The following is a 14933-nucleotide window of genomic DNA, read 5'->3' as shown; positions in this document are numbered from 1 at the left end:
ACCTTCGTGCGTTTCCCTCGTGACCTTCATGGCTTTGACAAAAGACGCAGAGTCACACAGACTTGTTTTTGTTGTTCTTTTCTTTTTTGTAAAAATAGCCAACTTTATATTCTCAGAGTACCGCGACAGCTTTACAAACAGGATGATATGCACACAGCCTTCCTTCTCATCCCAAAACGCAGAGCGCTCTGACCGACTCCAGAGAGCCGGAAGAATAAACAAAAACACAAACACACACCGAAAACCAGACAACAAAGGAAGCAAGGGCGTACGCGGCGTCCCCTTGAGCGTCACATTGGTCCTTCGGCGCCACTTCAGAAACCAGAGCAGTCCACTAACCGTCGCACGCGTTTCCACATTATATATATTACATATTAACAAAGAGCAGAGGCGGTGAAACGAGGGATTAAAAATAACCGGGGAATTAGTATCAACTTCATGCAGGTGTAAAATAACCGTATGGCCAAACATAAAGCTTTTAATTAGCAACAGGTTTAACAAAAACATGGCATGTTACACAGGAGAAAAAAAAACACAACACAAAAAAACAATTGCTGTATAAAATAAGTTTGTAAGAAGAGAGAAAAAAAAGAAAAAAGAGAAAAGAATCCGCACCGAGGTGGAGGAGGTCAGAGGACGATTCTCATTTACATATTGACATTTATTTGGTCGACGTACAACCGAGTGCTGGGGTCTTTCCTCTAGCCCCTCATCATCTACACACACACACGCATTCACACACACACTCGACTCCCCCCCGCCCCCCTCAGAGCCGTCCTGTACACGCTTCAGTCGCACATCTCCTCTGGCAGCTCGTGCGGGTTGAGGATGCCGGGCACCGACAGCTGCTGCTTGTGCTTCTCCTCGTGCGCTTGGCGCAGCGCCGTCTCCCTCTCCTCCAGGAACAGGTCCGTCGTGTCCTCGCCGGCGAACTCCTGCAGGACCGACACAAGCAGAGAATCAGCGCCGCTCTCACCCCCACAGAGGGAGGAACCGTCCGCAAAGTCTCTCCGCTTTAGTTAAAATCTAAAGACTTCCAACATACAATTCTCACAATATTCAAGCACAGAAAACAACACATTGTATTAATTTGTGTCCTCTTGAATACGTCGTGTAAACCACTGGTTCTGAACCTTTTATTATGTGAAATAAGTTTACAGCCAAGTACCCCCTAACCAGTGCTGGGCCATCAGCATCTGATTTACAATAGAATATATACAATTAAGTTTATCAACTCACATTTATATTTAATTTAATATTCATTAAATAACTTTTTTTAAAGGATTTAAATAATATTTATTAAATAACTATTTTTAAATAATATTTATTAAATAACTATTTTAAAAAAGTATATTTTAATAATATTTATTAAATAACTATTTTTTTAAAGGATTTTAAAATAATATTTATTAAATAACTTTTTTTAAAGGATTTTTTAATAGATACAAATTTAAATATACTTAGAAAAAAATCTCCCGTACCCCCTTGGAGTACCTAAACGTACCACCATGGGTCCGCGTACCCCCATTTGAGAACCAGCGGTCTAAACTGTGGAAGTAAACGTGACTCATTGGAGGGATAAGCTTTAAACCAACAAGATGGCCATTTTAAACAGACTGTGTATAAAGATGATGACATCATCGCTCTGGACGCTCACCTTGATCTGCACCAGGAAGTCCCTGAGGTGCTCCTTGAAGGCCGGGATGTCCTGGTTCAGGCTGAACAGCCCCGTGACGAACACCTTCACCTGGGCACTGGAGAACGAGAACGAGGTCACGTTAAAATAAATCACAGCTTTAAGACGTTTAGCGGGGGAAATGTATTATACACACGACCGGGTTATTATGGTCCGTCTGTCTTTGTTAATGGCCTTTTTCTTGCCATTATAAGAGCGATATACAACTTCCTGTCCACACAAAGCTTCTCAGGGTGGATCAACAGTCTGATCCAACACTTTGGTAAGTAATAAACACAAGTTGAGACTTTAAGTTTTCATTTACTTCCACTGCTGCACGTCGTTAACCCTCCATCACTTGTTCCCTGAAACATAACTTTATGTAGAACTCTGAAATGTACATTATTTTTCAGTTTTTGGAAACCTAAACTTGTTGTTTCAACTTGGCAGTTTGCTGCTGTCCTTTGTTCCAGTTCAGGTTATTCACTTCAACTGCTAACACTTCAGTAAAAACCGGAAACATGGGGGAAGTGTTCTAGAACTTTGGACCGGTCGTGCAAGACCTTTCGTTTCTGCAGAAATCAAAGCGTACGAAGTAAGAAGATCCTCTAGAAGTTGAGGCTGGGAGTCCCTTCCCTCTCCGTGTGGTGTGGACGCGTTCAGAGAGACTTAATAAACATTTGTATCCATGTGGAATCGAGCCTACGTACTCTTGCAGGTGGGGGAAGGCCGTCTTCAGCAGGTTGGCGATGTACTCCTGGACGTGCGCCTGGTTGTTGGCCGGGCTGGAGGCGCTCAGCGCCACGCTGACCTTCCCCTCCTCCACCAGGTTGAACATGTAGGCCAAGATGGTGGCGTGCATGGTCAGCCCTGTGGACAGGCAGTCAGTGTTAATTATTTATTTAAAGCTTTTAGCGCCGCGCAGAGGAACTGCTGACGTCTGAGGAGGCGATGCATTCTAGAGTACATGTTAATAAAGTAATTAAGGATATAAGTAGCACCGCCTTTATACTTAAAATGATAATCCGAGATCAAATATCTACGACGGGGTGTATATTACGGCCTGTGTAGAAAAACAATTTATACAAACAAATTAAAAGTACAGTGAGAAGAAGTTGTACATTTAAAAAAAAAAAAACATTTCAGATATTCAGAGATATTTGTTATTCTAGAAGAAATACCAAATATATATTTCCTGAGAAAAAGTCACAAATTTCCAAGAAATAATTTATAAATAAACAAATGCATATAATTCAAATATATAATATAAATATAATATAAATATTCAAGTATATTTCCTGTAATTTTACTACTTTAATTTCTGAGAATATTTAAGTTAATTTTTCTGTAATTTTACTACTTTAATCTCTAAAAATATTCAAGTATATTTCCTGAGATTTTACTACTTTAATCTCTGAGAAAATCAAAGTTTATTTCCTGTAACTTCACTACTTTTATCTAAAAAAGTATTTAAGATTATTTCACTACATTATTCTTATAGAATACATTTTGACCTGTAGCTGTACCTGTGAGTTTTCTGTTTATTTACGTACGACGGCCTTAATGCAGCATCAGACACTCAGACAAAAAGAGGCCGGTCATCCCATAATGATCGGTACCTGCGGTGTGCGAGGTGTCGGTGACCACGGAGAAGATGTGCTGCAGGACGTCGCAGAAGTACGTCTGGTAGAAGCTCTGAGCGGCGGCGTCCTCCCCGGACACGTTCTGCAGGAGGATGTAGAGGATCTGGAGACCTGCAGGGAGACGGAGACACGTCAGGCCAACAGCACCCCGGGGTGCTCACACACACACACAAAAAGTCCCGTCTGCAACTTAACAGTCTACTTTTTGTCTTCCGCCCTCTTTTAAAACCACACGAAGAGGTTTAAATGTTTAACGTGACCACGGAACGTTGTTCATGCATATTTACGGGAAAATCTAGATAATAATAAAATCTTTATTTGCGTGAGCTCTGCATCAAAGTCCCTACCTGTGTCGGCCACGTTCCTCATGGTGTGCTTGAAGGCCCAGATGATGGAGTCCAGGATGAGTTTGAACTGGGCCGGGGCGATGGACAGGAAGGCCGGGAAGCACTGGGACGTGGCGGCTTGGAGGAGGTAGAAGAAATGAGTCCTGTGCTCCGGGAACTCCTCAAAGTCCTGGAGGGGGAAACAACGAGGGGTTAAAAGTCTGAGATGAAAACAATACGTGTTCGAAGAGAATCCGACCGGTACCGACTGAAACGGACCTTGTTGATCATGTTCAGCGTGCACTCGAAGACGGCGTCGAAGATCTTGGGGATTTCCCCCGTGATGTGGACGCCCAGCTTGTTGACGATAGTCGCCATGGCGCTGAGGACCTCGGGTTCGCGGGCGGCCGGCACGTTCCTCTGGTAGTCGATGAGCACGGCCTCCAGCAGGGGGGGCACGAAGTTCTCCCCCACCTGGACCGCGGAACCACCAGGACAACGTTAGGACTGCGGGTCTCACTCTCACCCTCAGGTGCTTTACAAACAGTTTTCATGGCTTTGAAAAACTCAAATCTGACAAATAAATTCACATTTACAGACGCATGTAAAAAGTCACGGATAAGATAGTTACGGTGCATCCTAACAATGCAATAACAATGTAAAAAAGATGAGATTTAGAATTTATTTATCGTTAAAACAGTTACATTTAATTATCAGGACAGTGGTTATAAATAAAAAAATTATAAAAAGATTTGAGCTCAATTATAGTCGGACTTAAAAAAAAGAAAATCGTCCACAAAAAAAAAATGAAGATGACGTTGAGACTCGGGGTATAAAAAGTCACAGATCCGATCGTTCCGGTGCATCCCAACAAAGTAAAATAATGAGATTTTTAAATTAATTTATCATTTTAAGAGACTTCCAAACAGTTAAAATCAATTCTCAGGACAGTAGTTAAAAAACAGTTTAAAAAAAAAAGCTTTTTAGATGGATTTAAAAATTAAAAATAGTCCAATAAATCGGCATAATTCCCAAACTAGTCGTAGAGTTATTTTCTTAGCCGAAGCAGCTCAATGAATACAGAGGATGCTTCACATGAAACTCCTCATACAAACATAAAACACACATTTACAAACTCTCTTCTATTCCAGAAATAACTGCCGGAAAATACATCCGTCACTGAATATAATAACATAAAGTAATTGAAGGCGCTCACCATCTGGGGGTCGTTGGAGCGGCTGACCCAGCCGGAGATCAGCTTCAGCGTCTCTCTCTTCACTGTCCGCATGCTGCGGATCAGAGGCTGCTTCGTCACTATCTCACCTGAAACACCAGGGATTCAGAGTGTGAACAGGTGTGTGTTTCAAATCCAGCTGACGCACAGCAGCACGAGAGGGATTCACATTAGAGTCACGTTGTGACAATATTCACCACGAAGCTTTTTATTCCTGTGTTCAGCAGCTCGCGTTAAACTCGATTTATCTGCAGCAAACGTTTAATTATTCTGTCAGAGACGAGAATCTCATTCCTGAGAATCAGGATTGAGATTCAAGAAGATTATTTTTTAGAATTTAGATGAAAGAGTACAAACACACACAAAGAGACAGAGACACACACAAAGAGACAGACACACACATAGACAGAGACACACACAAAGAGACAGAAACACACACAGAGACACACACACACAAAGAGACAGACACACACAGAGACAGAGACACACACAAAGAGACAGAAACACACACAGAGACACACACAAAGAGACAGAGAGGCATAGACACACACACATAGACAGAAACACACACACACACAAAGAGACAGACACACACAGAGACAGAGACACACACAAAGAGACAGAAACACACACAGAGACACACACACACACACAAAGAGACAGAGGGGCAGAGACACAAACAGAGAGACAGAGACACACACAAAGCGACAGAGACACACACACAAACATACACACTCGCAGACACTCACTCACCGTTGGTCTGGACGGCCGAGGAGATGTTCTCGCTCAGACACTTGTAGACGTTCAGCATGTCCAGGTAGATCCGCCCCAGCTGGACGACGAAGGGATGGCCGACCGCCTTGCAGGAGCGGACGTTGGTCTTCAGGATGCTGCCCAGCTGACGCACCGTCTCCGGGTCCTTCAGGATGTCCACGTTCTGCAGGGCGGAGGACGCGGGTTAGAAAACAACCGGGGACGAGGGCGGGAGGCGGTCTGCTCATGGGCGCCACGGTGCTCACCTTGGTGGCCTGCTGGATGATGCTGTCCCACACCTGGTTGGGCAGCAGCATGTACTTCTCGATGAGACGCTCCTGCACCGTCTGGTCCGTCTGCGCTGCGATCATGTAGCCGACGGCCTCGTAGAACGTGTGGACCTGCAGAGACGCGAGGGTTACAGGGACCCGAGGGGGACGGGACCCTCTAAAGGACAGACGGACGCCTCGGGGACCGACCTGCTGCGGCTGCAGGTCGCAGATGATGGTGTTGATGTTGTTGAGGATCTCGTCGATGAAGGGCATCACCTCGCCCACCTGGACCTGGATGAAGTGCCGCCGGCACTTCTGGGCGATCTTGATGAAGGTGTCGCACGCCATGTCCTGCACGCCGTCGTGCGTTTCTGGGCCGCGAAGAACAACCGCGGAGCGTTAACATCGGAACAACTCGGCGGAGGAACTTTTAAAAGTTGCAGAATATCCGGCAAAAAGTCAACGAGAGGCGTTCAGGGAACGAGCGGAAAAAAGGACACTCGAGAGTCCGATCGGGAGGATCTTCAGCGTGTCGCAAGATTTAGATTCACCAATCGGAACGTTTAGCTCGAGAGAATTTTAAAATAGCAGCGGGAGTTTTTAATTTTTGGGTCGAACATTTACGCAGAATAAAAACGGGTGGTGTGCGATGTCGTGACTTTCTCACCGTGCATGAACTCAAACAGCTTGTTGACGACTGTCTTGAGGAACTTCCAGTGCGCCCGCAGGAAGCGAGGGTACTGGCCCACGATGTACATGATGTTGGACGCGATGATGGCCTTGTTGTCCTTCCCTCGCTTCTGCTCACACAAGCCAAGAAGGTCCTGAGCACACACACACACAGTTAGTCAACACTACAGGAAGCTGCTATACAATATAACACAGTCTGTGTGTGTGTGTGTGTGTCTCACCTTGATGACCGTGACCAGGAACCTCTTCTCGTCCTCCTCGTGCATCGCCCCGCTGATGGAGCCGATGGCCCAGCAGAGCATGTTCAGGTTCCTCCACGACCACTCGGTGCCGTTCACCTGGTTGTGGAGCTTCTCCGTCATGATGCGTTCAGTGTCGGCGTAGTCCAGGTGGGTCAGGTACACTGTGGCGGCAGCAGAGAGAGAGAGAGAAGCGGGGGAGTCGGGTTACTTTTTATCTGTGTGCCGCGTTGATGTAATTCAAAATTTTACCTGACCCGAGTTATGCAATTTACATTTAACAGCCCGCAACAAGAGAATAAAGAAATTCAGTGTCCAAGAAATGCACAATAAACTAGATCTATTCTACCGGAGACTCAAAATAAGAGTCACACGTGTATCGTCTTCGCTCTTAGAGAGAACTGGGCTCACCGAGAGTCTCCCTCATGTTCTTGTACAGGTTGATGGCGTCCGTGTCCTTCATGAACTCGCGGACCACCTCGCCCTGGTCGTTCTCCACCACCAGCACCTCCTCTGGTTTGGCCATGCGGCTCACCATCAGCAGACGCACCTTCAAGAAGAGGAGGAGGAGGAGGAAGAAGAGGCTGGATCACGGAGATGTGGTGTGATACTTCCTGTTAACTTCTAACATAAGTCTCATGCGACAGTCAATGTTGGATCTTTGGGTTCTGGACTGTCGGTTTGACCCGTTGGTTCACGTTTGGGTCCCCGTGGTCGAGCACACACACCTGGGAGAGCACGGGCAGGTAGAGGTGTCGGCGCGGCGGCACGTCGGAGAGCAGCGGCGTGCTGGAGGTGGAGAACGGACTCTCCCTGTAGAGCTCGGCCGCCAGGTGGTTCCAGTACTCCAGGCAGATCTTAAAGATCTCCGTCTCCTCCACCTCGGACACCAGCAGCATGAAGTGCAGCGCCTGTGGGGGGGGGAGTCACACGAGTCAGTCACACTATACAAGAAGAGTTTCCATCTGTAGTGAGAGACACAACTGGGATTATTATATCTGCTTCATCTCTTCTGCTCTAAAACATCTCAAACTCCTGAAGCGACCTTCACTTCACGAACGAGGTCTTTCCGAAGTTAATTGGTCCCAAATGATGTCGCTGCAACCGCCGTAATCAGGACGACGTAGGGGGCGTTTCCCTTTCAACGACCCTGAAGCCGCCGGGGGGGGGGGGGGGGTTACCTCCAAGAGCGACTCCCGCAGGTTGGCCCTCTTCTCGATGAGCTGGCCGTGCTCCTTGAGGAAGGTGCAGAGGAACAGGCTGAGGTTCTGGATGAAGTTCTGCTCGTCGTCTTTCCCGTTGGAGTACGCCAGCCTGATGTTTGTGTTCAGAGGCAGCATCTGTTTACGGGGGGGGGGGGGGGGGGGGGCAACAACACATGAGGTCCAAAACTAACCTTTACTTGACTTGTGTTGTCGTGTAATTGCATCCGCAGGTTTTGTTTGAATCTGTAAATGTGATTCTTCTCCGGCCTCTGAGCCTCGAGACCACCCAGGAAAACTATTCATCTACATCTAGGAATAACAGAGAGCCCTCGAGGCGGGGTGGAGGGCTTTGGAAAGTAAACAGAGTTAAGAGTTTTCATCCCAATTAAGTCATTAAAACATGATTAACGAAAAATCATGTTCAGCTTTTAAAAAACCATGACGACATGTTTCTACCTTTTCTGGTCATTAAAAACTATTTAAACTTTACTAAACAATATTAAAAGGGCACACTCAAAGCCAGCTCTTCGTTGAGAACTCGTTCTCGGGGAACACGGCGCTTCAGACCCGAAAACAGCCTCGAGGTTTAAGCTCTGCGGCGACATTAATTTCCTCTTTCCAGCAGCTGCAGGCAGGTGGAGCTGTTTACATATGCGGAGTCTGAGAGTGTGTGTGTGAGTGTGTGTGAGTGTGTGTGTGAGTGTGTACACTCCTACTGATGGTAAATATACTAGGACCATTTGGTCTGAAGATTGTGATTAGTCACACGCACACAAATAATGAAACTGGGCAAAAATAGTAAAATTACAGCCAAATCTGTAAAAAACATAGATTCTCTCTCTCACTCCCTCCCTCCCTCCCTCCCTCTCCCTCTCCACTATTTCTTCTCAATCACTTTGAGAAGTGCAGCTTGAATAAAGCGTTGCCGTCGTCGGTCTGATCAAACGACAGCGTCACTAAATGATTATCTGTGCACAGCCATTAATTAACAGAAGACGCATACTCGCTGTGGGAGTGTCAGCAGCCACACCTGCGCCAGGTGACACTCCTCCAGCGAGTTCACGCAGCCGGCTGAACATCTGTGACAAACTACCAACAAACGCCACGCAGCTTTGGACTGAACACTGTAATGAGTGTTTACTCGTAATAACAGTGAACAACCAAGCACTGCTTACCGTGTGTGTGTGTGTGTGTGTGTGTGTGTGTCCCAGTGTCTCCAGCATCGATCCAGAGGAACGATGTCTCTCAGAAACAAACTGGTTCAATGTAGCAAAACTCAAAATTGAGTCAGATCATCGTCCCGGAGGACTTCTGACACAGAGTGTAGTTTGCAGTGTGTGTGTGTGTGTGTGTGTTGTCGGTTAGAGGGCACAAGCTGTGTACGGTAGTAAACTCAGGAGGTTTGCACAAAGTGTGTGTTTGTGTGTAATAATAACAGAGTGGGCTCATGTAATTGTGATTTTGTGTAATCATACCAAGTGCAATTAACTTGAGCACCACTCGGAATGATTGTGTGTGTGTGTGTGTGTGTGTGTGTGTGTGTACCTGTTTGAGCTGGCTCATGGTGAGGGTGAACAGGTTGACAAACTGCTCCTCGTACTGGTTGACGGTCACTCCGGCGATCTCCGTCAAACATTTCAGCGTCACGTTGCGAAACATGGGAACGTTCAAGAACTGAAAAAGAAGAAGACGAAGTTCATCAGAACTTTGCACACCTCCATATCTTCTGTTTAAAATGAGTGTTTTTAACATATTTCTACAGTGCTGCTCCACCAGCTGGTTACCTCACACACCAGATGTTTACCTCATACACACCAGATGTTTACCTCGTACACACACACCAGATGTTTACCTCACACACAACAGCTGTTTACCTTGTACACCAGCGTGCTGCTGAGCTTGGTCTCGAAGATGTAACCCAGCGGGATCCAGTTCAGGAAGCGGAGCAGCGTCTCCAGCGTGGCGTGGACCAGCGGTGCATTCTGGGAGTTTTCCTACACAGGAGGAAGAAACGGCAAACGTGAGAACAGACTGCGGTCATTTATTTATCTAAAAAAACACACCGGAAGCCGAGAACTGTTGGGTCTGAAGTCTCATCTTACCATCACGAACTGGCACAGCTGGAATATTTGGGAGAACTCGTTGCACATGCTGAAAGACAAAGAGCAGCTCGTCGGCGGGGGAGGGGCGCGTCTCAAACCGGGCGCACGAGGCCAAACAACCACATATTCATTGTTGTGGACGTCTGATTGAAAGAGGTGCATTCTGGGGTTTTAGCGATGAAATTATCTATTACATTCTAAAAACTTCAACTTCAGGGCTGAAAGATTTATAAAAGGAAAAAATATATATATAGATATAAATCAACATTATTTTGACTGATATTAAAATCAGGATATGATTTTCCAAAGATGATAAGTAGGATTTGTACATTATTCACATAAAAAAATTTGTTATTGCGCCTCCTGCTATGTGAGAATTAATTCATTGTATTTTATTAAATAAATTATTATAATTATTACTACAGGCACACAGAGAGATAGACAGAGACAGACACACAGACAGGCAGACAGGCAGACAGGCTCTCCGGTTACCTGTCTTTGAGGTGCTTGGCCTTCACCTGGGTCATCTGTCCGCTGGAGAAGTCGAACACCTCCTCGCTGAGCAACTTGAGGATGATCATGTTGTTCTGGCAGAGGCTCTCGCTCGTCCGGCTGGCGCCCACGATGTCGCTGATGAAGGTCGGCCAGTGCTTCGGCCATTCCTGCTTCAGGATCTAAACGAGTTTCATGGAGGAAGCGTTGGCCTCGGCCGCCGCTCTCTCGTATCGCGCGTCAACAACACAACGTTTGTATTTACCTGTACGAGGATCATGTTGAGTTTGGAGATGTACACGCCCTCCTTCTGCAAAGGGAACACGGAGAAGAGACGTCAGCCTCCACAAGCGCCCGGCCACAGAGAGCATCACGGTTCATGAGAGACGGCTCACCTCCATGTTCGTGGGATCCGACGACGTCTTGATGATCAACCCGACGACGTACTTCTTGATGCCTGGAGAGACATTAATAAATGTTAATAGAGCACATTAATAAATGTTAATAAAACAGATGGAAAACCTCGCCGTGTTCATTTTAACATCGTCAAACTGACCTTCGCACTGGTTTCTGGGGAGGATCTTCCAGCGAGTTTTGATGACCGTCTCCAGGATCTGCAGCGCGTAATACTGAGAGGAGGAAGAGCGACGCATCAGAGACGAGTTCACTCAACGCTAAGAGCTAATCAACAACAAATAAAGGACGTCCACGATTTAGTTGTGTGATCCGTCTCCATGACGACGTCACACACGAACACGGATTAGGACTCAAGAGCCTGCAGCTTCGGGCAAAGTACATGTAAAAATAATAATAACAACAACCGAAATAACCGTCGGCTGAGAGGTCGACGGGCAGTTCTGTGTTTATCGCTCGGCACGGCGGGATCCCGCCGGCTCCAATCCCGCCGCGCCGAGTTTGAACCGCGTCCCTCTTTGTGCAGCCGGCGCCTCGTAGACGGCTTCAGCCACTAAGTCTTGGTTTGACAGACGCGTGTTCATCGACACAGGCAGCGAGCATGACGGTGCATTTCCGTGGAGCTCTTGTAATTAAGAGATGCGATATCTCTTGGTCCGACACGGTGAAGACACCGTATACCAAGCCGCCGAAAGCAAGAATATCCGCTATTTCATTTGCAGCATGAAACCCCAGTGGCAGCAGCTACCTCACGACACTCATGTGCAATATGTGACGTATTATTACCATCTCTAATTTAAAACTGTACATATTACCACCTTCTGTAGTGTATTCTTTTATATTTTGTATTTTTTCCTTCTTAGAGTATTTTTTCTAAGCTGTTGACTCAAGAGAGCCCTGCACCAGACGTCCAACGGGTCTGGAGTGTCGGTCGAGTCACAAATGGCAAATAAAACCTTGAATCTTGAAGACGTGTAAATAGTCAAAAGAATTGAACGTCATGAAAACAGCAGCAGCGACGAGAGACGCTTAAAAAACTAGAATGGGCACTCGGTAGAGCGCATACCTTCGCATATCACAAGATTGGGCATTGAATTATGAACATTTTGGCATTAGTTGCATGCCAATTGGAAAGAAGTTGACCGCGCTATGGTAAAAAGAAGATTTTGACCTTTTCATGACCTTGACCTTTGACCCGATCGATCCCAAAATCTAATCAAATGGTCCCCGGATAATAACCAATCATCCCACCGAATTTCATGCGATTCGGTTTAATACTTTTTGTGTTATGCGAATAACACGCATACAAATAAATAAATGGCGATCAAAACATAACCTTCCGCAATTTCAATGCAAAGGTAATAAACGTAAACAGAGAATCGACATTTATGCAGCAGCGACACCAAAGATGCAGCAAAGCTAGAAATAATGTTGTGATGATGACCACATAAGACGTGAGCTGGAGAGGAATAGATCAGCTCCGACCCGACGGCGATAAACATCAGCTCGCATTATTACAGGCGCCGAGCTCGTGGCTCTCCCCCGCTTCGCGCGTACGTACTTTAGTCTTCATGTTCTGCGAGAACTCCAGGATGGTGTCGACCCTCGTCCAGGCGTCTGGGTGGTCCTTGAGGTTGGTGAGGACCTCCTGGGCCACTCGTTGCTGCAGGAGAGAAAGAAAAACATTCAGAAGACGTGACTAAAGAGTTCCCCGGCGCTTAAGACGCCATATTTGACCCGATTTCCTCCCATGTCCGCAGCGTGAATCCTGATAACCACGCTTATAAGCTGAAAGTGACGCATGTTGCATGGACTGCGCGTGGAGGCCGTGGTGAAGAGGATCCGGTGGTCACCTGGGATCCGATGTCGTGGTACATGGAGTTGACAACATTGTCCAACAGGTTGATGTCCAGTTTCTGGCTGAAGTCCAGCAGCTGTCTGGCTGGTTGCTCGGCCAACATCGTCATTTCTGCTGGCATAGAGACTCTGATGGGAGAAATGATAAAGATATATATATTCATTACTTCTCATTTCACATATACAACAATCTCATTTATATATTATTTCATTACTGTACATGTAGTTTGATTTTTAGACATATTTAATGAGCATTATTGGAGCCTGAGATCAATCCATTCACTCTGTAATCGTGCATATGATAATAAATAACTTTAAATCACATTTCATTAATATTTTAAACACTGTTCATCAATCTAGTAAACACAAACGTGACATTTTAATCAGTGGTGGAATGTAACAAAGTACATTTAATTTAGTACAATTATGAGATACTTGTAGTGAACCATTTCCATTTTCTTGTACATGTATCTGCCAGCTGTAGTTATCAGTTACTTTTCAGGTCAATATGAAACTGCAATGATCATCAGTTTGAATAATATTGCTTTCTTACTAAACTAATCACCTACTAGTATTTTAAGTACCACATTAAGATGCATAAATACTAATGATATTCCAATAACACAAGTACATTTAGATGCCAATACTTCTTTACTTCTTTGTCATTTAGGCCACTTGTTATGTGGTAGTAATACATTTAATGGAGGTAACATACATTTTCCATCAATGCATTAACAGATAGATATATATATATATATATATATATATATAAACAAAAGGATGGGTTTAGGGTATTGTTAAAAGGTGCTCATGATACGCTGCATAGCAGTTAATCAGAAACAAGTTATTCTTGTCCGGACAAAAAAAAAGTGTGAAGACTTTCAACCCTCGTGGTCCAAACCCCGAAACCCATTGGAACCAGTGCAAGGTGGAAACAGCGCCCCCACGTGGCGAACTGGGCATAAAAACACAATACTTTTATTTTTTAAACTGGCGCATGGTTACAGTTGATCATGCTTTAACTCACATTTTGTGTCTCCCGTCCTACTCGTGGAAAGAAAAAAAAGTATCGGGTACCCGGATGTTGACTGGTACCGTTTGGAAAAAAACCGGAATATTGTGGAAAAAAACAGCGTCACGTTATCTCATTGCACGCGCTCACACGGCTCCCTAACCTTCGATAGCAACAAGCTAACTCCCCCCCGATGAAACCGACGGAGCTAATTTAAAAACATATATATATAAAGACGGAAAAAAAAAAAAGAACAGTTACCGCTGGATTCTTATCCGTTCTCCGCGACGTTTTAAAACCTTCCCGCTGCCTTATTGTTTCTCGTCTTCCGCCAGTTTAGACACATCTCTTCTTTTCGTGGAGCTACCAGTGATTACAGCCGACTCCCACCACGCTAAAGGGAGAAACCGCTAAATGGAAAAGTCAACGTTCACGGAGTCGCACCTTTTTGAGCGGTAATCCGGGTCATAACCACGTAGAAAAAAATATATATATATATATTTAAAGAGTCTTTTTTGTATTTCTGACTCTGGTTCGCACACAAACGCACGGGAGACGTTTTAATGCCTGCAAGTGTGCTCTTCCTCTAAGCTCACGCTTCCAACCGCGGACCGGTTGAAACCGGTTGAGACCGGGATATTCATTCTCGGGTGTTTCGGCCCCGTCGAGCGCCGCGTAAAAATTTGGACTATGTACCCGCCCATTCCGGCACGTGATTGGTCGCGCCGGCGCCTGCGTCACGGGGTTGTCATAGGCTGAGAGGAGCTGTCAATCTAGCTCAGCCTCCCTCCCCCCTCGGGTCTGTCTGACCTCGTCAGGCCCTGAATGATGATTAATAACTTAAATTCAAAGGGGTGGGAAGTACTTTTGTACATGTACTCAAGTACTGTGCTCAAGTACACGTTTTGAGGTATTTGAGTATTCACATTTTTGTGCCACTTTGTATTTCTACTACGTTTTAGAGGTAAATAGTGTACTTATTTTACTCCACATTTATCTGACGGCTTGATAACAACATA

At 45.5% G+C, this 14933-nt stretch overlaps 1 protein-coding gene across 2 annotated transcripts; it reads right to left on the bottom strand.

Moving 5' to 3' along the window:
• Positions 1-59: 59 nt before the first annotated feature.
• Positions 60-14520, bottom strand: xpo1a (exportin 1 (CRM1 homolog, yeast) a). 2 transcript variants are annotated; one of them, XM_056411057.1, is made up of 25 exons: positions 13930-14520; positions 12899-13031; positions 12607-12708; positions 11188-11260; positions 11027-11088; positions 10897-10941; positions 10632-10813; positions 10140-10188; positions 9912-10031; positions 9583-9711; positions 8014-8172; positions 7561-7743; positions 7244-7382; positions 6815-6996; positions 6571-6727; positions 6111-6274; positions 5898-6032; positions 5632-5815; positions 4861-4967; positions 3924-4118; positions 3666-3834; positions 3295-3429; positions 2386-2545; positions 1658-1754; positions 60-935 (listed from the first exon to the last, which is right to left on the bottom strand). In XM_056411057.1, the coding sequence occupies exons 2-25, from the start codon at positions 13022-13024 to the stop codon at positions 789-791; spliced, it is 3201 nt and encodes a 1066-aa protein (XP_056267032.1). In that variant the 5' UTR covers positions 13025-13031; positions 13930-14520; the 3' UTR covers positions 60-788. The 2 variants fall into 2 exon arrangements, with proteins under 2 accessions (XP_056267032.1, XP_056267033.1); XM_056411058.1 differs by having other exon boundaries at positions 14176-14520.
• Positions 14521-14933: the final 413 nt, after the last annotated feature.

The sequence above is a fragment of the Pseudoliparis swirei genome, unplaced genomic scaffold, assembly GCF_029220125.1.
Source record: "Pseudoliparis swirei isolate HS2019 ecotype Mariana Trench unplaced genomic scaffold, NWPU_hadal_v1 hadal_48, whole genome shotgun sequence".
NCBI lineage: Eukaryota > Metazoa > Chordata > Actinopteri > Perciformes > Liparidae > Pseudoliparis > Pseudoliparis swirei.
This window is presented reverse-complemented; position numbering and strand designations above follow the sequence as displayed.